The 24,858-nt window shown below is 44.5% G+C and overlaps 1 protein-coding gene across 5 annotated transcripts in view; it reads right to left on the bottom strand.

The window, feature by feature from the left end:
* Positions 1–24,858, bottom strand: part of CCNY (cyclin Y) — a 326,866-nt gene that overhangs the window by 148,968 nt on the left and 153,040 nt on the right. Inside the window, exon 2 of one of the 5 annotated variants that reach the window (XM_011995141.1) lies at positions 12,653–12,717. The exons of the other annotated variants lie outside the window; for them this stretch is intronic. Coding sequence (XP_011850531.1) covers positions 12,653–12,686 — 34 coding nt within the window. The 5' untranslated portion in view covers positions 12,687–12,717. The remainder of the gene's footprint in view (positions 1–12,652; positions 12,718–24,858) is intronic. 5 annotated transcript variants of the gene reach the window in all.

The raw sequence follows: 24,858 nt of genomic DNA, 5'->3' as shown, positions 1-24,858 counted from the left end.
CACTTCAAAGACCAGTTCACATCTCACCTTCACTGTGAAAATCTCATCTGAATCACTCCCCCTTCCACCATGGCCCCCAACTTGCTGAAGTCATGCTGCAAAAGTCTCATGATTACAAGATGTACCACGGAGTCCTACTCTGCGGCAGGTAGGTCTAAGGTTCTCACCCACCCAGTGATTCCCGCCTCCTGGTATTCATGCTCTTATATAATCCCCTTTCCTAGGTGCGAGTGGGGCCTGTGACTTGCTCATAATCAACAGAATAGGGCACAGGTGATGTCACCTCTGTGCTAAGGCAGCATGATACAATGATTTCCCTCTTGCAAGCTGTCTCTCTCTGGCTGGCTTCAATGAAGTAGTAGCTCTCATGGTGGAAAAACCCACAGGACAGCCTCCAGCCAGGAGCCAGCAAGGAACTGTGGCCCTCAGCCCCATAACTTGAAAGAAGTGGAATCCTTCCAACACCCAGGTTCTGCAAGGGAACTTGGAAGGGGATCTTCCCCAGGCAAGTCTTCAGATGAGACCCTAGCCATGGCAGTACCTTGACTGCAGCCTCGTCAGAGACTAGGAAGCACAGGACCCAGCTAAGCCATGTTCCGACTCATGCCCCACAGAAACTGTGACAGAGTCAATGTGAGTTGTCTTAAGCTGCTAAGCTTCTGGTAATTTGTTACACAGCAAGGAAACTAACACAGGAAAAAAATAGGCCTATTTTTTTAGCCTAGAAAACCTTGGAAAAAAAAACAGATCTTTATTTGCAAATCCACATTCTGACAGCAGCTCAACCGCAGAGGGGAACCAGTGAAGTCCAGGTCAGCCTCCGTGGCTCTGCTTCTCCTCCCTTTGTGAAGTGGGGCGAAAGCTACGTGCCTGCTGCACGTCAGAACTCCTCTTTCTCTCCCTCACTTCTCAGTCAAGTTCTGAAAAGTCGAGTCTCCAAGTCTCTACCGCGTTTCCCGCTTGAGTGCCACTGGAGCCTTTTTCTTCAACTCCTGACATTCCCATAGCCATGGTGCTGGGTCCTGAGCTTGCCTGTCCCGCAGTTAGTGACAGCCACTCTCTCCTGCTGAACGCTCTCCTCCACACAGGACATCACCTTCCCTGGTTGCCCTCTCGCTGTGAGAATATCCCCTCCAAATCTTCAAAAAGCTTCCTCCCCTGGCCATTCCTACACTGTGTGTCCCAGAGCTTCTGTCCCAGGCACTTCCAAGTTTTACACAGTCTCACTGTGCAATTTCACCCATTCTAATGATAAAGCTCAAATATACATTTTTAGGTTAGAATCACATATATCCAATGACTCATTGCATATCTTCACCTCAGTGTCTCACAGTCACCTCAAACTCTAAACATGACAACAAAACACATCAGCTTCCCTTTCGCTATTTTTGCTCTCTGTCTACTGTATTCCTAGCAGTGGTGATTTCAGTCACCAATATCCACTGACTCACCACCCAAGTCACCCCACATTCCTTCCCCTTTAAACTCCCCATATCCAACCACCCCTTAAATATGTCTGGAATCTGTCCCACCTTTTCCTACCTTCCTTCAGACCTTCACCACTTCCCTCCTGCGACTCATCTCCCTGATTCTAGTCTTAGCTTCTTCTAATCTAGCTCCCAAGTGTCCCATGAAAATGTCATTAAAATTACCTCTTGGTGTCTTCCTTTTTGGTTCCTTCCTTCTTATCCCTCCAATACAATACCAAAAGACTAAACCCACCATTCATTCACCAGGCACTGTTCTGGACACTGGAGATACAGCAGCAGGCAAAACATGGCCCCCAGGAAGCAGTCCACTGTTTCCAGCCTCCAGTTGCAATTATGCCATCCCTGGCCCAGAGCCTGATCCCCATCCTCTTGCCCACCGCAAAAATTCTTTGGTTTTTTTTGTTTTTGTTTTTGTTTTGAGACAGAGTCTCGCTCTGTCACCCAGGCTGGAGTGCAGTGGCGTGATCTCGGCTCACCGCAACCTCTGCCTCCTGGGTTCAAGCAATTCTCCTGCCAGGGACTACAGGCCCACGCTGCCACACCCAGCTAATTTTTTGTTGTTGTTGTATTTTAGTAGAGACAGGGTTTCACCATGTTGCCTAGGCTGGTCTCGAACTTCTGAGCTCAGGCAATCCACCCGCCTTGGCCTCCCAAAGTGCTGGGATTATAGGCATGCGCCACAGCACCCAGCTGCAAATTCTTAATTAAATCCTCAACACCTAGGCTGGATGTGCCCCCTCCTCTGAGAACACTGACCTCATACTTCCCTGCCGCCAGCTCTTCCCACCCTCTTCTCTGCAGCCTCTGTAGTTGGGAATGCTGTGATTCTTCTATCTGTCAAGTTGTATAGCAATTTATTTGATTATATCTCCCTCTGTCCTTCTATACTGAGTTCCTCCAGGGTTTCTATTGATCTCTGAATCCTACATGCCTTAGCACAATGCCTAATTTTTTGTAGGTAATCAATAAATGTTAAGGTAACTGAATCTTCCATCTGCTGTAGATTGGATTACTGTTTCCAACTGCCCACTCCCTCCCTGAAACGAAGTTACAACTTCCCCCTCTGCCCCACAGTCACAGGCTGACCTTGGCACCCTCAGCCAATTAGATGGACGCAAACATGGCATCTTCCCCACCTTGCACTCCAGCCCTTTCCCATGAGAACAGCATGTCTCAGACCCAGACAGGAGCTGCTCCTTTGGTCTGGGTCCTGAAGGAAGACACTTGGAAGCAAGCACAGCCCTGCAGAGCCACAGTTCACCTGCAACCTTCCCATGATATGAGCAAGAAATTAAGGCTTGTTAGGGAAAGCCAGTGAGACAGTGGTGGTGTTATCACAGCAAATCCATTCCGGATTTAAACACCTTGGTCTCTTCCTTCAAGATGCTATCAAATTTTGTCAAAATCTTCAAATGTGGTGCTAGAATTGCACTAAATACAATAGATATGGCCTGACCATGGAAGAAATCTCTCAGTAGAACATAAAACTTGTCTTGGGTTTCCCAGGTAGGTGTGAGAAACAGGTTGTCAGATGGAAGAGATATAGTCCACCTTAAGGTTATCTCAAACAATACTGAGGTCAATCCAAATTCCTAGGCCTTTATCCCAGAAGGTATTGTAGAGCCTCCTGTAACTAACTGCAGTCATTTTATATGTATCACTGCTAAATCTTTTTTTTTTTTTTTTTTTTTGTGACAGTCTTGCTCTGTCGCCCAGGCTCTGTTGCCCAGGCAGTGGCTTGATTTTAGCTCACTGAAACCTCCGCCTCCTGGGTTCAAGCAATTCTCCTCCCTCAAGAGAATCTCCAAGTAGCTGGGATCACAGGCACACGCCACTATGCCTGGCTAATGTTTCTATTTTTAGTAGAGACGGGATTTCACCATGTTGGCCAGGCTCATCTCGAACTCCTGACCTCAGGCTATCCTCCCTTGGCCTCCCAAAGTGCTGGGATTACATGTGTGAGCCACCGCACCCGGCCTATCACTGCTAAATCTAACATACCAAGATCATTTAAACCCTCAACCATTCAACATAATTAGCTAGAATCTTTTAGTGTTTCAGATTTGAGAAACACACCTTTTTGTCATCTGAGTCCCTGATGAAATTACTTAACAGATGAGGGTCAAGACCAGAGTATTCTGACAAAATACTAAAGACAACTGTCCAAGTTAAAATAATGACAACAAAGTTGCACACTGTTTAACCAGTCAAAAGCCCTCACTCTCCACACACCACCATTAATATTCCCAACCAATTTCTCAATATTCTCCAAAAGTTACAAGTCTTCCCCAAATCCAACAACACTAAGCATACTAGCAATAGTTCTCTAGACCAGCGACATCAGCGTCACCTGGAATTCTAGAAATGCAAATTCCCGCCCTACTCCAGACCTACTGTCTCAAAACCCAGCCCTCCAGTGACACGGATGCAGCTGCGGTTTGATAAGCAGAGCTCTGGTGCACTTGCCTGTCCTTGGAACAACCCTCTCAAAACTGAAGGTGGTATGCTTGCACTGATTTCTTCTTCTTGAACTTAAGCTTGCTTTTAGTTAGCTCTTCTTTGTTTTCCAAATGTCCAAAACTATTTAATCAACCTTTCTATCACCTTTGCCTGGAAGCAAAGTTAAGTTCACCAATCCACAGTGCACACAAACTCTTTCCTCCCTTTTTGGAAAATTAGGACCCTATTTGCCTTACCTTGTGACATTTTTTTCCCAGTGTTAACAATTTCTTAACATTTTTATCTGCAGTGTTTCCGTGATTACATGTTCTCTTAGCGTCTGGCACATCATAATTTTTAAAAGAAAAAAATCTCTTGGAAATTTCTCTCCTTATCTAGGTTTCATGCTGGCATGCCAACAGAGCAGGCGCTGGGAAGAAAGTTGGAGAAAACCAAATTGTTCAGTTGATATCCTCTTCCACTTATTGATCATTTCTCTTTCTTGGTCCTGTTTGAAATGTAAAACTCTTTTTCCTCTTTTGTTTTGTCTTCAGCATTTGTGTACAGCTCAGCTTATTCCAAGCTTTGACACTGTTCAAAGTCCGTACTTACCATGTGTCTGTCTCTGGTTCCCTCCTCCTAGGTGACAGGACAAGGTTGATATTTTTCCTTCCTTTGCTTTTCTATACCATCTAAGTTGTATGGAACAATCACATGGCTGGTACAGTGGCTCACGCTTATATTCCCAGCATTTTGGCAGGCTGAGGTGGGAGGATCACTGGAGCCCAGAAGTTCAAGATCGACCTGGGCAACACAGCAAGACCCTGTCTCTACAAAAAATAAATAAGCCAGACATAGCTTATAACACATGTCTGTGGTCCCAGCTACTCAAGCAGGGAGGATTGCTTGAGCCTAGGAGTTCATGGCTGCCGTGAGCTGTGATCATGCTACTGCACTCCAGCCTGGGCAACAATGCAAGACTCTGTCTCAACAAAACAAAACAAAACAATCACAAATTACTTTTTCACATACGGGCAGGAAATCTTTACATTTTTATTTATTTTTATTTTAATGCAAGCTCTTTGGAGTATTTCCTATACTGTCTTTCACACTTGGGAATTATCCGTAAATCATGGTTTAAATTAAGTTTTTTTTTAAATTTTAGAACTTCATTTTTCTTTTCCCTCTCTGTTCCTCAGCCTCTCATCACTATGGCCAGGCCTCCAGAGAGCAGGTCACCAGTCTTTTTTCTGTTCACAGCTGTTATTTCCCAGCTGCCTACAGTCACTTCACAATGACTCACACTTCTTGGAGTATTGGCCCTAACACAGATGTCCAGACAGCAGCTGCAGTGGCAGCATACCCTCACCACAGCCAGCACCCACGCCGAACTTAGTGTGGGAGACTCTCCCAGGAAGAGGATCTGAAAAAAGGCAGCGAAGGCTTTTAAGCTGTAACTGTTCTGACCTGGGCACACCCCAGCAAGCTCACTGGCATGCAACTTGATTCCAGTGGGATGACAGTCACAGATGCGAGACCTGCCTGGCAAGAGGCAGCTGGCAAGGCAGCTGGCCACACTGTACCAGAGTCCCCAGCTTGGATTAGAATCAGGAGCTTGACAACTCCTGGTTGCAATACACAGTCTAACAGTCATTGGAGGAAAAAAGGCCTCCTTAATGTACTTCATTTCTTTGCCCAGTAACAAGCTATTACATAGGGTAAATCTGATTTCTGCTTTCATCTCTGCACTGGGTCAAGGCAAAATAACTTTTTTTCTTCATAACTAGAATTTAAAAAAAAAAAAGAGTTGAGCAGGGTAATGGAAGGAAAGAACAAAGTGGAGGCATTTATGATGAAATAATACAGTTTGTCTACTTGAATCCATTTCTAGTTTAAACCTCTGCTTACCCCAGCATCAACATTCTCCAGTAAAGCTAGAAATTTTTTTGTTCATTTTCTCTTCTGATAAATTTCCCTCAACCCATCATATTACTATTGCTAACTTTGAGCAAAAAAAAAAAAACTTTCAGAGGGAGAAAAGAAGATGCCTTTGCTTGTACCTCCTAAGAAGAAAAAAAGAAAAGAAAATTTCTTTGGGAAATTTAGAATTGATCTCTTTCCTGGCAAAACAAATTTTTGTTACGGCTATTTAAGAAGGAAACTGGCAGATAATCAGAACTGGACTGCAAAGTGCTCTGTGATCCTCTTGCAGATTCCAGGGTTTCAGTATCACCTCCAGCCATGCTGATTTAACCAGAAAGACAGACAGCACTATCACAAAAGAGCACACCTGCAGCTTCCTTTCCCGGTAAGCAAATGGTCCTCTACACAGTCCTCTGCACTCATCTCTGCCCCTCAGCTCCCTATTCTATTCTTATTAAACCTGAGAAGGAACTATCACAAGGGCAGATAGAGTCCAACAATTCTAAGCACACAGAGCTCAGTATAAAATTCTACAAAAACCAGGAACTGCTGATGCTCGACACAGCTGAAACCAGCTGCCACCTGGTTCCGGGCTGGCCAGTTGCTGGGCCTCCACCCTAGGTGCTGCTGCACGCCCTTCAGAGCACAGTTACTTCAGTAAACTATTCCACAAAGTGTGCATTTGAGAAAGTCTCTTCTCTACTACCTTCTATTTCTCTCAAAAAAAAAAAAAAAAAAGTGTACATTAAGATAACAGTTCAATGCCACGGTGTGTTTACTACTAAAAAACACACAATAGTCTGGAAAGTCATGCTAGAGTTTCCACAGCAACTGCACCATGGCTCAACTTGTAACAGCAACCATTCCATTCCAAAATGCTTTAAGAGACTCTAGAAAAGAGAGAGAGAAGTCAAGTTACAATCCTGGGGGAGGAGAAAACACGCCCTTGTTTTCAGGTACTTGAATTCTCCCCATAAAAAATACTGTGTAAGTACATATTGCACCATTAATAAATATTCCTGCTCCTAATTATCTAACGAACAGTAGATAACTCTGGAAACAGCCACTGATAATTCTTTTAGTTGGGAGGTTGGAGAAGATGTTGGTCAGAAAAAACTATTAATATTTTAAAACAGAAATATGCTTTCTCAACAAAGCATATCCTTAACCAAGCATAAAAGGTTACTTCGGGTAATCCAATCAAGTCAGCAATTACAAGGCTCCATTCCCCGAAGTGAAGCATCTTTGAACTGGCTAATTCAAAGAGACCAACCTAAATGCCCCAGGCATTCATTCCCAAGGTGAGGGGAGGGAGAAGACAGGGAGGGATCTGTGCAACTTCCCCTCCAAGAAGGGAAACAACCCCACCCCACCAGCCCTGCCACCCCCTGCACTGTGCTAGGAAGATTCTAAACAGAATGCCTTTTCATCAAAGCACTAGAAAGCGTTTTTAGTATTTCAGAAAGTCCAAAAGAATTCCTCTATAAAACTGCCTACATCAACTAGATAGTGCTGGAAGAAAATCCAAATATAAAGAACAGCTATCCACAGGGCTAAAATCAGGCAGGGGAGATCTGGGGTGGGAAGCGGACAGATGTCAGAAGGGACCCATGGCATGTCCCTTCTCTGAGACTCCAGCTCCACATATTTTCTGAGTCCCCATGTAAACTGGAGAACACACCCAGCCTTCCATGTCAACAGAACTTTATCTCTACTAGCCATGTATCTTATTCTAAAAACAAAATCACCAGTTTGGAGGTTAATCCTGTGTTCAGCCAGAACATCTCCAATTTACAGGAAGAAGTCTTCTCAGGGTTCTCCATACAACAGTCAGAATTTTCTCCCCCACATGGCACTGAAGGGAGCATATTACTGGGATCTGCTAAGGGGGAGTCCAGTTATGTATTTCCCTATCAGTACTCAGCACAGAAAAATAAAAGATCCATTGCCGAAGAGAAATAATCCCTTTTCTTTTATGTTTATTTTTGTAGAGACAGAGTCTCGTTATGTTGCCTAGGCTGGTCTTGAACTCCTGGCATCAAGCAAACCTCCCACCTTGGCCTCCCAAGTGCTGGGATTAACAGCGTGAAACACCACACCCATCCTGCTCCTTTTCAATTGAGGAAAACAGAATAGCCTGTGCCTCCCTTCAGACCTTGAATTCAACAGCGTGTGTCCTGCGTCGGCCACCTGGCAGGCAGGCTGGTCCGCAGGTCATGTCACCTCCTCACCACTTCACACACTAGTACCCAAATTCTGTGGTGGAGTAAAAAGACTTTCAGAAAAGTAGAGGAGACACCCAAGACACCAGTCCCCGAGAAGGAATCTCAAACATGGATAAGCATCCTGGCCATGCAGAAGGACCCCTGGGCAGTTAAGCCAAGAGTTAGCAGCCAGACATGCAGTCCACAGCCTCCACGGCTCAGCAGGGAGCTATGACCTCACCATGCTCAAGAGGGACATCCAAAATGCCACCCTCACTTTCAAGCTGCCTTTAGTTGTCTTACTGCCAAGCACACATGGTTAAAAAGCAGGAACTTTATAAAATGTGGAAAGAAACCATGTGAGAAACCCAGTCAGCTCACGCTTTCAATTCAGTTGGATTCTCAAAGTTCATTTGTACAACATTTGCTTGGAACTTAAAATGCATTTCTGCAGCGAGTTTGCTAGAAGCCTACGCTATGAGGGACTGACATACCAAGCTGAAAGGCCAGGAACGCAAGCACAGCATATGTCTGATTCTTCGCAGGGACAGCTCTGTCAGGCAAGGCAGGTCTTATCCCTTCCCAGGCCCCACCAGGTCTCAGGTTAAATCCCCTCTCAGAATAGCTTGGAAATATCTTACCCTCACAAACGTGGTCTGGTTAAACTAAATAAAAATTGAGCATATTTTCAGTGATTTTAAAGGAAGAAACATATAAGGGTATTTTATCTGCAAATTTACCTGGTCACTTTCCGATTTTTTGTTTTGCTTTTAGACAAAAACTATTGTGCATTTTGTAAAACGCAAGGAAAGCACCACTTCAAGAGCAGTTAGCAAAACTTACAGCCTTAGGAGTTTGAATTACACAATGACATCTAGAGAACCATACAGAAAAAGATTTCAACCACCGGGAACTTAGCAATGCCCTAATCACACACAGCTGTTGGTCCCAGCAGTCAAAACACAGGAACTGGATTAGTCAGACACATAAATGACCCCAAGTAGTGACCAAATCATGGGGCTCCATGGCCACAACAAAAGGACCCAAGAGGATTAGCACAGGTTGCAGTTCCGAATCTCCGCCATGCAAAAGGACACATGCAGGTTACTTCCGAGGAACACAACCTGTATCTATATCATGTCCACCAAGGACCTTGCTGGCTTTTGAGCCACTTCTACGTCTCTGGCAAAATGCATCAGTCCTCTGAAAGGATCACAATCACATCCATCCCTATACTCACTGCAGAGAACAGAGGGCCAGCTCTGCCCATAGCCGGGGCCCTAGGATCCAGGAGGTGGCTCTCATGCAGCAGAGGGGACCTCCACTGGCTTCCCAGTCATGCTCCTTGATCACGTGGCTTTGCTCTCAGCCTCCACAGGCCCCAGGAAGCCCGGCTACTATCCTCCCTGCTGCCTCTAACCATGCCCACTCCACATGGATGAGGGTGTTTCTCCTCCAGCAAAGCTCAGAGAACAGAGTCTCGTCTCACTGCACCTCTCCTTCCCTTGGCCCTGGAAGCAAGCACATCACCAGAAGCGGAAGTCCTGCCTATACTGCGCCATCACTCCTCTGGGAATCCTCACTCAAGGTTAGCAACTGGCAGTTTAAGGTCTTCTCTTTAATCCACCTAAGGATCAAAATGAAAAACTAGAAGGTTGGCAGAGGGAAAGGACACACATGCCTCCAGGCAGGAGGGATGCAACAGCCCACACACACCTGGGGCCATTTCTGATGGAGTTCCCTAATTCTGGAATCTCCTGGGATAGTTCAGACATAACTCAAGCACTGCCAGCACTGCCACTCCTGGCCCAAGTTCTCAGTCTTTGGTCCCAGGGACAGGGTTCATTTGGTGCTCTGCATACAAGGCTGACCTGACCCTAGAAGAAGTGTTACTCCCTCCCACCACCAATGTTGTGTCTCTCCCCTACCTCCTAGAACTCCTCCTCCCCAATCCAGGGCCAAAGAGGGAAATGGTGCCCCCATCAGTGACTAATTCTGCCCTCCAAAGTATCTGAGTACCTCTAAGGTAGGGTCTGTGACAAGCTACCTCTCAGAGACAAGAGGGGAAAGAAGCAAGAGCTAGCTCCTTAGGATCCCAAAAGTACAATATTTGCTCCTGAATAATTATAAAGGTTAGGGAACTTAGTAGAAGGATTTCAGGCACTGTGCTAAAAATAATGACGTGGGGTAAGTAGGTTTGAAGGGAGGAACCACTAGAGACACCACTGCTGTCTGCACAGGGCCGCCTACTAGAACAACTTCCTGGACACTTGCATTTCATTTCCACATTTCCTCTGAATACAAAGGTTTCCTACTAGCTCCAAGTTTGTTTTATGTGTGTGTTCTGCACAAAAGTCCACGCAGCAGTGGCAGAGGGACCCCAGCCCTGGGAAGAAGACGGCCATGTGGTAAAGTGTAGGGTCCAAGGGGCACCTGGAGCTGCCAAGTGAGCAGTGCTAAGAATCTGCTCCCTCTGAGCCAGACCCCAGAATTGTGACAGACAGAAAAATTGATCTGACTGCAGTACTTTGAATTTTCCTTACCCAACTGGAGGTGAGATTATAACCGTTTGTAATTGGAATCCTAGAAACCCAGAGCTTAGAGGAATCCTGCAAGCCAGACAAGGCTGCCTGAACAGTCTGGGGCCTCCGGATCCTGCCTTGGGAACTTCACGGGGAGAGCAGGAAGAGGACTGCAGGGGCACCGGGACACAGCACCCAGCAACTCAAGCACCTCCAGCAACTGCTCCCACGATGCAAGGTAGGAGTGCCCGGCCCAGCAGGAATCCTTTTTTCTCATGGGAAGTGTCCCTGAGGCCTAGGTGAAACTGTCTGGACCTCCTCACCAGCCCCTGGGGCATGGCTGGAGCGCTGTCTCCCCATCATGGCCCTGCCAGATGCAAGAACCCACAACAGAGAAATGGTTCATTTCAGAGTCTGTGAGAACATTGGGGCACCCTGGTCCATTAACGGTACCAGAAAGGTGGTATAACATTCAATTACGGAGGGCCAAGAAGGAGGGCTCATTCTGCAATTTGCAGATACTAAGGCTGGCTGCCCACCACTCCACCTTCTTGCGGCACCTGCCTCTTACAACTCAGCAATGGGGTGGGGAGCAGAGCAAATGGGGAGGTGAAACTCCAGTTGGCCTGTCTGGTGAATGCTTTGGGAAGGTGTGAGAATGAAATGACCTGTTGAGAGAAAGCTTTTAAAATAATTATAGCTTTCCATACTCCAGGCTCTCTCCACTAGTTTCTGAACTGTGATCCCCCGATCCTATCACCATGAGTATAAAGAACCGAGGCCAGTTTTCACAAACAACCTTCACTGCTTCACACACTACATATCAAGCACGTGCTATGTGCAAAACGCCATGCTGGAGATGAGAGGATGAAAGAGCCAGTCAGGATCCCAGCCCTCTGGAGCCCACCATTCACAGAGGCAAACAGAGGAAGCCACTATAGCACAACACAGTAACACGCACACTGAGACAGACCCAAAGTCTCTCTCGGGGGCCCTATGCACCCCACAACACCCACACACTGGGCCAGCTGGGGGTGCTGCAAAACCTCCGCAAAGGGTGAGTGCTGCCCCCATCCCCAGGAGCTAATGGAGAGGCCCAGCCCTAAACCCAGCCTCAGAGATGCACCCAGAACAGCTGAAGGTGAGGGTTTGTCCTTTCAACTGAAAAAAGACAATGCACAGGACCTAAAAGTAACACAACCAGGCGCTGACAGCGTCTCTCTCTGACCAACTTCAGTCGGACCGCTCTTAAGGCTCTTCCAAAATGGACCGCCACCTTTGGTCTTCCATATCCTTCTTTGCATCGCCTGACTTTGGCAGGAGCCCTGGTAAGTCAGTTTAGCTGAATTGCCCCCTCCTCAACATCTGATCACCGTTGATATGTGATGTGTCCCTCGTCCTCCACTGTACCCCAAAACCCCCCAGGTGATGTCTGATTCTCCTGGCTTGCCCTCAGCAAGAATCCTCACTGGGTCAATGAAGCTAGAATCCCGCTGACCCCTGAGGTTTCCTCCAGTAATTTCCATACAATGACCCTCGCACTGCTCCTTGGCTCGGAATTCCCAGTGGCCCATGCTGCACTTGGCACTGAGCCTGGTTTCATTCTGGGATCTCTCCTCCCCTATTGCAAGAGTTTTCCTGAGTAAAATCCATTTTCACCACCTTAACTACTATCCAGCTCTGGTTTTTTCCTCTAACAATGCAACAACACATAGCTTTTCCTCAGGAAGCCAGTACTATTACCCATCACTTTCTGGTAAAAACTTTTTAACTGTTAGGAGCCCGGGTAGTGGGACCACAGGGAGAAGACTGAGACAGTCAACTGTCTGAGTCACCTTTAAGGGAGCACACTACACAGCAAAGTGAGGAAGATAAAATAGAACTATTACTTTATTAAAGCAAACAAGGCTGCTACATAATACTTCTAGTTTTCTTCTTCAACTCCCAATTTTTAATTCCTATTGGGGCTGGGAGGGAGGGAAGAACATGTGGAGAATGAATGTGAAGTTTCCAAAGAGAAACCCTCAGTGAGTTTTACAATACTCGCATTTAATTTTCCAAGGCACAGACTCACAGTGTTCAGAAGGTGAGGGCCCGTGATGAAACATTTTCTCCTCTGCTTTCAGCCACTGGGGTTACCTAAACAGGAGAATATGGTGTGGTCACCAAGGCCCTTCAAAACAGAGGCTAAGTAAGGAATGAAAAACGTGTCCTAAAAACAAAACAAACAAAAATCTTGAACTAAAAGGCACAAGAGGTCAGAGATACTTTAAATATTAACAAGTGTCTATGCGACAGCGTACCAAAAGACCAGTCTGGCTGAAAACCAACTCAGTGTGAAAGCCATGAAGTGCCACCCTGCCCCCCTGACCGATCCAAACAATGCCCTGAAGCCGTGTGACCCATACACTTCAACTTCATATGGGATCTTAAGCAAATCAACCTAACCCCCCTTATCCCCATCATGAGTCTTTTAAACAAATGTGAGTTACTCAAGTCTGCAATCAAATGAACGCTTTTATTAAACAATTTAAATCGCAATTACTAGGCTTTTCACAGTGTGAAATTCTTTCAAAGAAAAATGCACATGTTAACTGAATCAAGGCAGTTTGGGCAGTTCTTGTATTTCAGCATTTTCACTATTAACCTATGCTTGTAAGTTATCTCCACCAGGCTTCTCAAAGTGCAGGCAATTAACTAAAGCTTTAAATTAGGAGTGGAGAAATCAGAAAACAGCCAGATGGTCTCTATGAGGTAGACTTGGGGATTACCACAGCCATAAGGCCATTTCTAGCCACAGCTCCACATCTCTTGGAGAAGGCTGTTTCCCAGCAGGAAACAGGAGGGGAAACATGAGTTGCACAAAGCACTGGAGAGTGAACTGAACCAAATACTGGCAAAGAAAGGCTCAACTCACTCCTGCTGTCCAGTCACATCCCTGTCTCTGGACAAACTGCATTCTTTTTTGCTGTTATTTCATTTTCTTTTTTCTTTTATACAGATTAAAAGCCTAGATTTGTAAACCTTTTTGTTTTTCTTAGACAGGGTCCCGCTATGTTGCCAGGCTGGTCTCAAACTCCTGGCTCCAAGCAATCCTCTGGAGTAGCTAGAACTACACGTGCGTGCCACCGTGCCCACACACTGCTTTCTTTAACAGTCCACACACTGCCATCTGCCCTTTCCCTCCTGATGATACTCATCCAATGATGCCTTTGCCATGCACTAAAAGGCTGGAGAAAATGGCCTGGAAACCTACTGAATGCAAACAAGCTCTAAAGCCACAGCTCACCTAGTGAGCTGCCTCTTCACAGAGAATGGCTGGAAGCCAGGGAAGGGAAAAGATGTAAGAAAAACACAAGGGAGGCAAAACGAGCTGCACGAGGCCTTCAGGTCAACACCAGCCTTTACACAAAGTCTCCAGGAGCAACCTGTGAGTAAGGCAGGTGTCCCTACAACAGGGTGGAAGGGAAAGTGGAAGGTGAATTTAAAAAGGAAACGCAGGGGTACTAAACGCCACCAATTTGCACTGGTTCACAAACATGCCTTCCCAAATAGTAACCAGGCCACGATTTCTGAGTCAATAAAAGACACAGGACACCACTCAGGACAATGACAACAAAAAGCCCAGGGCAGCAAGGTTTGAGAAAACACTGCTATTTGATTGCCTCATCTTTCCTCCACAAGTCAATTCAATTCATCATATACTTATAGGAGCATCTCTTTACTAGATCTGTGTAAAAGAAAAAATTACTCTAGCGCTTATTAAAATGGTGAGGAAGACTTTCCCAGGACTACTGTGATAGATGCTAAGACTATCCTAATAGGAGAAGGAGACGGAGCTCAACTCAGAAAACACAAGGCAACTGGGGACTCAGCACCAATGTACAGAGTGAGCGGGGTCAGTGGATGGAAAATAACTCACAGGAGACAGCAAGGGGAGGGGGATTCTTGCTGAAGGCAGGCCAGGGGAGGAGAGCTCAAGAGTGGGAGGTTGTAGTTAAACTGACTTAGCAAAGCTATGCAGGCTGAAGACAGGACCCAAGAAAAAGGCCTGGTCAAAAAGAGGACTCGAAGGAGCCTGAGTATCATCTGGTCAAGGAGATGGTCGCTGTCATCTAGGCTAGGCTCTGTAATGGCCACAACTAAAGTCCTCCTGGCCGCTCCTTCTCAAACCTTCCCACTGGTCCTGTCACCCGGTCATGTCACTTCTCCACTCCCAACTCTGCTGTGACAGACTTGCCGTACAGCTCTGAGGGCTGGCCTGGCATTGGAGGCCCAGCTCCCCAGCCGACCCTCTCCTCTGCTTTCAGCCAGTGGGGTCACCTAACCACATCTCACACTTCACTTCCCCACCACTAGAATGTTCTCAGTGCCATCTGGCCATCTGTCAAAATCCTTACTCCCTTCAAGATCTGGTTCTAATTCCAATGCCTCCGAAGCTTTCTCAGATACCCCAGCAGGACTAGACCTCCTCATCCTCAATGAGTCCACGGGACATTCTCTCTGTACCAGTAACTAGATTATTTTTTTAATAGCATTTAGTCCTATTTGAACTATGAGCTCCTGAAGGACAGGAAACCTGGTCTGGGTCCCTCTACATCCTTCACAACACCCAGAACAGTGCCTTCCTCTGGTCTTTATGTTCTCAACTTCATGGAGGACATTCTTTCCTCCTTTGCCATAAAAATCAAAATCTCTTTCAAATGAGGTAATACAACACCACAGACTTAAAACTAATAGTTTTTAATCTATTAAGTATGAAATGGATGATTCCCACTATATTTACGCAGCAGGAAAAAAATATGAAAAGAGTTCCTATCTTGAAAGATCTTGTAGTTACATATCTTCTAAATTTTCTACAATAAACATATATTTCTTTTACAAACATGTGTTCCTTTTATAATGACATAAAATGTCATTTTGAAAACATTTTAATGGAACAAATAGTAAGTGTTATAGGAATTTAGAGAAGGCTGTGGTTCCTGTGACTAGGAACACGCAATGAGACAGTCATGGGAGAAGTGAGGCCAGCACTAGTCAGGCCATGAAGGCTGGCGGATAAAAACAGAAGGAAGAGGGAACAAGAGGAGGACTGGTAGCAGGGGTGGAAGTAGAAGGGGGACAACAGGAAGACGGAGGAGGGGGCAGAGAGAAGAATCACAAAGCGACAGTTATGGCTACCATTGACTGAGAACCTGCCTGATCCCAGGCTCCTCCCAAGCACGAGCTCATCTATCTTTGCCGCCATCCAGTAAGGCAAGTACTATTATTCCCATGTTAAAGATGAGAAAACTAAAAACTAGGGTAATGTTAAATATGGTGAACCCCAAGTTTCTCTTCAAAGAATCAGTATGTCAGTAGGTTCAGCTCTCTTATTCTTTGATTCTCCATTTTAAAGTTTAACTTCCTGGTTCTCATTGCCCACTTGCTTCTAGTTTCAGTAAACAACTTTCCCACCAGTCCTAATCAGTAGTTCACATCTGTTCCCCTGGTCATCTGCTCCATCCTAATTCCGGTTATCCACTTTGACCTGAGTCACCCTTGGTCACCTGCTCTGACGTAAGTCACCTTTAGTTACCTGTTCCTAACTGTTCTTCCCACCAAACTACTCACCCTGCCACTCTGGCTCATACCCCTGATCTCTTTAAAATAGCCAATCAGAATTAGCTTAGACTGTGCGATCCAACCCTAGCCAATAGGGGAACAACACAGTAGCAGGGGCTACCTGCAACAGGAATAAGAATCCCTGCCCCTCCCCTGCTCAGGTGTGCTCTCGCTATTGTTTCATCTGCAACGAGCACCCTTTCTGCAGAAAGTAAAAATTGCCTTGCTGAGAGAATTAAATTTATGTTCGAGTGCTATTTCTTTGTGGCACTGGGGAACAAGCATTTCTAACAGTAACTTGCTCAAAGTCACACACCTCATCCATCTAGTAAGTGATGGAATCTGTGCTCTTTCTACTTTAAGACTATTTCAACTGAATTCTGTGTTCCCAGAGGGATTCCTGTATACTTGGCCTCAGGCCCCAGCTCAGCAGGGCCCTGGGTTCCCACTCATCTTCAACCTCAGCAGTTCCACTTTAATTCATGTTATGCATCTTATTTACATGTCATTAATAATAATAATAATAATACAGGAGTTCCGTGACTCCCAAAACTAAAAAACAGTATGAAAACCACCGCCCTATGCCATATTGCCAACTACAAAGGCATTTTTGGCAGCGGGTGTGCCGAGCTGGGACTGAGGGAGGAAGAGGCCTGCCCTGCACATAGGCTGGGAAGCAGAGGGAAATGAGACTGCAACTCTAAGGCTCAGAAAGTTCCGAGACACTGAAGTAAGGGAGAGGTAAAGGAGCGCTTTTATCAGGTGACAACTGTCAGTCATTGGTTCACACCAAAACCAAATCTGTAAGCACATCCTCAAAGCAGCCAGTATTTAAATAAAAAGTTAAGAAAATCTGTTGTTTTTTTTAGGGTTAGCTTTGATATACAAAATTTCAAATACCAAAATAAACACAACAGATAAACAGTTCTATTTTAAAACCACGTGAACGTGTGCCAATCTTGCAGAAGAACATGGGTTTCCTCAGTATCCTGATCCTGGGGGGGAAATACCGTCTGCTGGCACACCAGGCATCCTGGGCAACTATTTTGGGGTGTTTTGCCATCCTAGGTTTGCTTCCTACTAATTAATCATTGCAAGGCATTCAGACAAGGTCAAAATTAATTGACAAGAATTTATCTATACTCAGCCACAAGTGCATGGTTTTCAAATTATGATACCGTGCTGATTTAATTTGTATGCTATATTTTGTACAAACATAATCTGATAGTTCTCACATTTTGAGAGTATAATCCTTAAAATCAAGCCAATGAATGCTTGGTAGGAGATCTTCCTCATTTTCCATTAAGTAAACACTGAGCTGATTTATGACTAAGTGATACTCTGTTTAGCAGAGAGCAGTCTTCAGATACACAGGCAATAATTCACTTTGTTCATTTTGTTCTATGCTCATGACCAGTATCAGACGATGCCTTTATGAGAGAAGGCAACAACAACACATTCTTATTGCATACCCAAGTTTTCTTCCAAGCATGAAGATTTGAGCTTGGCATTTCACAGTTTTATGGCAGTCAAGATAAAAGGGTTTTTGAGTTCTCACTACTTTAAGAGTCACAATTCTCAGCCAGGTATGGTGGCTCATGCTTGTAATCCCAGCACTTTGGGAGGCCAAGGTGGGCGGATCATGAGGTCAGGGTTCAAGACCAGCCTTGCCAACACAGTAAAACCCCGTCTCTACTAAAAATACAAAAATTAGCTGGGCATGGTAGCAGGCGCCTGTAATCCCACCTACTTGGGAGGCTGAGGCAGAAGAATCACTTGAACCCAGAAGGCGGAGGTTGCAGCGAGCTGAGATCATGCCACTGCACTCCAGCCTGGTGACACAGCTAGACTCCATCTCAAAAAAAAAAAAAAAAAAAAAGCACAGTTCTCTGTTTCTTAGTTTGTTCATATGTAAAATCAGGGAGTTGAAAGAGTTCCCTTTAGCTCAGCAAACACTTACTAAGCACCATTATATGTACACCAGGGGCTGTGGTAATGCCAGGATTCAAATACGAAACAAACAGTGCCTGACCTTGAGAAGTCTGTAAAATGTAGTAGCAGTAGTAGCAGCAGCAGCAGCAGTAGTAGTAGCAGCAGCAGCAGTAAAATATATATAAACAGACAACTTCTAATATAACCTGATACAGATGAGGGTTCTAAGGAAACACAGAAAAAGCCTATGGTAGGCAGAATAATGTCCCCAAAGATGTACACCTCCTAATCCCTGGAACCTGCAACCTTACATGGCAAAGGGGAATTAAGGCTGCAGATGGAATTAAAGTTGCTAATCCACTGACTTTAAAACGGATGTTCCTGGGATTATCTGGGTAAGCCTAAAGTAATCTCCCTAAAAGGGGAAGAAGAAGGCAGAAGATAAAGAGATGTGCTGACAGAAGTATACTCCAGACATGCGAGGCCACTGGCTTTGGAAACAGAGGCGGCCGTAAGTCAAGGAACATAGGCAACCTTTAGACACTAGAAAAGGCAAGGAAACAGATTTTCCCTGAGAGCCTCCAGAGGACCGCAGTGCTGCCAGCCCTTTGATTTTAGCCTAGTGATATCCAGGTCAGACTTCTAAACTAGAGAAGTGTAAGATAACACATTTGTATTGTTTTAAGCCAGAAAATGTATAGTAATTTGCTGTGGCAGCAACAGAAAATGAACACAGAGCCTTTCCGTTGGAAAATGCAATTATTTATATGTCAAAAGAGAATACTCATTCCTACCAATGCTTCCATCAGCCACACCCAACAAGGAGAGGAAGCTCATTAAACCTAAAGCTTGGTGCAAAAATGCAAATGTCAAGTGGTATATATCCATCATGTGACACTAAGTTTCCAGTGCCTGCTCCCAGAACATCTTTCATAGACTCGCCAGTCAACAGAGCTGTGATGTGGGAGAAAAACTACTCGCCAATACAAGGCCATAACTATTCATACAGAAACTGCAGTGCCACCTAGCACTTCTGTGCCATATACATGAGTGTTCATCTGGGCCTTCTGAGATGTCTGCTCTCAATCTATTTTGCTTCAGCCTTTGTCAACTGAGACACTACAAATACAGTCTACCATGGAGCACAACATTTAAATGTGATACCAGAAAAAGCTACAGAAGACAGCCCACCCTCAGCCGGGGGCCAGAGCATCTCCTCCTCTAGAATTCTCTTTATGAGTCAAAAATAGTCCCACAGTTACCTGTCAGGCCACATTCTGAAATGCTAAAAGAACACGAAAACACACAAAGGGGCTGCTTCCTCCTGGACACTAGCGCACCATTTGTTCACTTACTTGAGATGACTCAGAGGAACACAGTCTTCGCAGGACTAAGGCCAGAGGGGAAGGGCCACACCTAATTTGGCTATTTTCAGGAAAGCTGTGCTTCAGTATGGAATCCTACAGCTGTGTTCAGAATCCACCAATGATCTGTGATTTTAAATATTCCTACGTGGATCCTGGCAGTGAGCTCACTCAGGAAGAAAATGCTTAATTCTACATGCTATACATTAACTACTAAATTTATTTATACAAAACCCAAACATTTAACTTGCCTTATAAAATACATTTAGAAAACTTCCCACAGTAAGTTTTTAAATAACAAGCAAACTGTATGTGTATGAGCACTTTTCAGAACACATGCACACCTGCACTCCCCTCCTCCCTTCTGTGGATTCCTTTCCTTTCTTTACCCACCTCTTCTTGGCATTATCCTCTGGCATCCTCCCTTGCATATCTGATCAATCAACAGTTTGGAAGACATTCTTCCCACCATCCTTCTCCCACATCTGCCCCACATAGAACACGGAGCAGGCAGTCTCATGGTGGCCCAGAGCTCACTGCTGTCCAGCTGTGAAGCAGCCTCCTTTGCATTTCAATCCAGAAGGGACAGAACCCTCAAGCCTCAGAACCACCATCATCACCAGACATTCTTAGGGGAGCTCCCGTAACCCCTCAGCAAGCTACAGAGGGGAAGGAACTCAGCATCCTGAGGAAGAAAAGGACTATCTCACTAGCAGTAACTTTTTTAAAGCAATCAATAATAAGTTTTGTTTTCCTTTGTTCATAAGTTAATCAAAGAGGAGTGGGAGATTTTTTCCTGTGTATTTTTTAAGTCAGTCTCATTTCTCTCCCATAAAAGTTCAGAATAGATTTACCTCTAGAATAAAAGGACAGTGGAATTCCTCTCAGTAGTGTAGTATATGTTGGCAGCTCAGGGGAGCATAAAATTTAGTACTAGCTATGTTTTGGCCCAACAGCAGGAAATCACTGAAGGGCCCGCTGGTGTTCACTGAAGAATGTGAACGTGCACAAAGGCAGCACTGCAGTTTGGGCCATTGCCAGCTTTTCACTACCAACGCTTTCAGAGAATTGCACCGCCCTCCATCCCTCCATAAAAACCAAACAACAAACAAAAAACAGGTTTTACTAAAGACCTTCATTATTAAAAATCAAGGAATCTTGACATATCTAAAGAATGCACTTTCCACACAGAATCAATCCTACAAAAGTAACAATATATTGTAAATGCCTCATTTGAAGATTAGTTCCCAGAAAACCTCCAGGTTTCCTTCAACTCTGTCAATATTGGAAGGCCGTACATTGCAAGATGCGCTCACACAAGTCAGCACCAGTGGACTCCAAGTCCATTTAAGTCATCAGTTTAGCGAAACCTGCATTCTCATATTGTAAAAGCCAATAAGTATCATATTTTTATGACGGAAACTGACATAATGGGATACTGCCTATATACAATAAACTTTAAAGCCCCAAACCATGAATACTACCTAGTATTCATTCTCCTAGACTCATTCACTACCAAAGAACAATCAAGTCTAACTTTGGATATCAGAGGCCCCTTCCTCACCTGTCATCTTCTAAGAACCAGGATGCATAGCTCTCTTAAGTGAGACCTGCAGGACGAGAAAAGCTGCCATGCTTTACCAGGAAATCCTTTCCACTCCAGACCTGCCTTTTCTCTAGCACCAAGGTTAATGGGAGCTAAGTATATAAAAGGTTCCACAGACTCTGACATGAATACAAAGATTTTAAAAAGATAAATTCACAGAATGTAATGTATGACTTCTCAACCAGCCGGCCCCAAGTTAAGCATCCCCAGGTCACTAGCTCTCTTCTACAGGAACGTGACACAAATTTTTGGCTAAATCTAATGAAATTGCATATCCAGAGGTCCAAAAGCGCACCCATTTCCTATCCTTCTGTTTCCCATTTCAATCGGATTGCTGGGGGGCGGGGCGGGGGGGGGGAATCAAAGACAAAGGAGCAAGACACTTAAAATATGAGAAACGCTAGGGCAGATATGTAGTGACATTCAGAGCTCACACATGCTTATGGTAAATTCTGTTTTCGTGCTCAATGAAATCCACAAGATGATGCTGACCTTCTCTCTTTCAAGAGACTGAGCAAAAGGCCAGTATCACTCTCCACCAAAATAACTAAATATCTAATTCATGGAAGAGGAGATCACAAAGTTCTCATTTATGGAAGGCACCCCAAGACTGTATGGTTCTGATGACACACACTGCAAAGGGCAACTGGGTTTTAAAACTTTATTATCTAATACTAGGAAGATCACAGTGAAACTCAATTTCACATGTTTTAAAGAAATACCAGGTATTAGTAACAATATGGGGCAACTGGAATATTCTCACCTTTGCTGCTGGGAGTATACACTGGCATAACCACTTTGGAAAACTATGGACAAAGCATTCCACGTACTAACTAAACTTTGCAGGTACCAAATGGTATTACACCTTAGGTTTAGTTTTTAATTTTAAACACAAATAAAAACTAAAGTGGTCACACAGAATGACAGGATCACAATCACTGAACTAACTTCATTTATCTGAGTCACCCATTTAGTACAGGAGTACCACAGGAGTTGGAAATACAAACAATGTACAAACAATCCAGTTGCTGGCAAAGGGGGAGGGAGGGAGATCACTCACATCTCCCTGCTCTGGGCTAATCACTTTTCACAAATTAGGGCTAAAAAGAATAAACAGTAAGAGTAAGATAATCTGAATTCACATATTGCTATATTTGAGATTTAACAGTATCAAATTACAATAATGAAAGACACAAGTAACCAGATTATGAGCCACTACCAATTCTCAATCTGTCAACAGCTGCCATGTACCTGGATCTTTGCTACTATCTTTCTGCCATAATCACTATAAAATACAGATAAACTCAATCCATATGGTGGGAACAAAGGCTGTGGATTTGACGTTGTGTATTAATCTGAGTTCCTAGAGATGACTGTCGTTAGCTGAAGTGGTGCCCAAAAGGAACTCATCAGTCACCTGAGCACTGGCAGGAACTTCCTGAGGCAAACGTGGGTGTGGCCCTCTGGCAGAAATTAGATAACCCCACCAAGGCATCACTTGAGGAGCCAATAGAATTCTCAGAGGGCAGGCCTGCTGCCTCAGAAGCCCACATAAGCACTTTTTGAGGAAAGCTCTTCCCACAAACCTAAACTGAAAGGATCTCAGAGGCACCCTGTCCCTGGGGCAGGAGGACAGGCAAACTCTGTGCCCAGGACTGGCCTGGAGTCATCTGCACACATGAGTGTGCAGACCCAGATGGACTCACCCTATGTGAGTCATGATGTGTACTCACCCCGCTCCTCCACTGCAGGGCCACTCGAAAGCCAAGTAGCTGTGAAAGGAAAACAAAAACTTGGGACTCCAACTCACTATGTCAAAAGGAAAAATATTAAGCTGAAAGCTGCTTTTCCTTTTGTTCCTAAGTAGATAGCTACAGAATAAACGTTAAGTATCTCCACAGGTTGCTACTCTATTGTTCACCTTATCTAGGTAAAGTGTTGATTTACTGAGCTCCAGAGGAATACGTAACTGACTATTCCCCTACCTGCTCCTTTTCTCTTGCAACATGTGGATTCAGTAATACCCTACCCTCTTTCCCCTTCAGCCTGCTTTTCCCCTTTAAATACTGATACCCTCAAAATCATCTTTGGAGAAAAGCATAGACTATAACCTGCTTGTGTGATGCCATGTTTCTTTAATCCCCGTCATTGTCCTTAATCTTGGCAAAATAAACTTCTAAACTGAATGCGATCTGTCTCAAATACTTTTGGGTTTACATAGCTATTCTGCTAAAATGTGAAAGGGAAGGAAACCCTCCTTTAATCAGAATTTATGGTGAGGGAGTTGTAATTGTTTCCCAGTGTGCTGTCTGTGAAACATCATCAGAAAATGTGTTTAACAGAACATTCCATAGTTAAGTTTAGGAAATATTACTTGATACATACATTTTTTTTTTTACTCTCATTCCCCACAATGCATAATACAATTTACCATTTACCATATAAAGTGCTTCAGGAAAGAAACCTGCTTTATTAGTTGATAAATCTTTTTTCTACCTAAAAGAACAGTCCCCAATCTAGCTTGATCTTAAAAATCATCTAGGACTATCATGTTAAAACAGGATTCCCCGATCCCTTTATCAAAAACTTTAAGGGAGGGGTCGGGTAGCTTAAGAGGCACATGAGGTGACACGATCAGAACAGTTGAGAAAATATTGACAAGCTAACATTTGGTCAGAAATATTTTCTTCTTTTGAAAATGTTTCAGGCCAGGCACGAGGGCTCACACCTGTAATCCCAACACTTTGGGAGGCCGAGGCGGGCAGATCACCTGAGGTCAGAAGTTTGAGACCAGCCTGGCCAATTGGTGAAACTCTGTCTCTACTAAAAATACAAAAATTAGCTGAGCATGGTGGAGGGCGCCTGTAATCCCAGCTACTTGGGAGGCCAAGGCAGGAGAATTGCTTGAACCTAGGAGGCGGAGGTTGCAGTGAGCCGAGACTGTGCCACTGCACTCCAGCCTGGACAACAGCAAAACACCATCAAAAAAGAAAATGTTTCTAAATGTTTCTAGTTCAATTTCCCACTTCACTAAGTTTCATACACTGAATATTGATTCAAGGTCATTATTCCAAGCACTGTTATCCATTTACAGTTGCCCCTAGGTTATCTGCAGGCAACCGGTATTTGGACAAACACCAAAATCTGTGCATGCTCAAGTCTCACAGTTGGAGTTGTAGAACCCACAGATACAGAAAAAGGCAGTTCTTGGTCATGCAGGTTTTGCATCCTGCAAATACTGCGTTTTTGATCCATGTTCAATTGAAAACAATCCACATATAAGTGGACTAACGTGGCTTAGATCTAAGGTGTTCAGGGTCAACTGTGTAGTACTAAGGATACAAAGAGTGTAGTATGTTGACTCTACAGATCTTAGGTATATCACAGCAGCAGTTTTTGTTTTTGTTTTTTCTACCTTTTGGATTTTATTTTCACTAAGTTAATCACAATAATAACAATTATAACTACTGAGCTCTTAAATGTACTGTCTCCCATAGTTTTATTGTTTTGTTTTGCTTTGTTTTTTTAATTATACTTTAAGTTCTAGGGTACATGTGCACAACCTGCAGGTTTGTTACATATGTACACATGTGGCATGTTGGTGTGCTGCACCCATTAACTCATCATTTACATTAGGTATATCTCCTAATGCTATCCCTCCCCCCTCCCCTCTTTCCCCTCCCCACAATAGGCCCCGGTGTGTGATGTTCCCCTTCCTGTGTCCAAGTGTTCTCATTGTTCAATTCCCACCTATAAGTGAGAACATGCGGTGTT

This window comes from Mandrillus leucophaeus, unplaced genomic scaffold (genome assembly GCF_000951045.1).
Source record: "Mandrillus leucophaeus isolate KB7577 unplaced genomic scaffold, Mleu.le_1.0 Scaffold474, whole genome shotgun sequence".
NCBI lineage: Eukaryota > Metazoa > Chordata > Mammalia > Primates > Cercopithecidae > Mandrillus > Mandrillus leucophaeus.
This window is presented reverse-complemented; position numbering and strand designations above follow the sequence as displayed.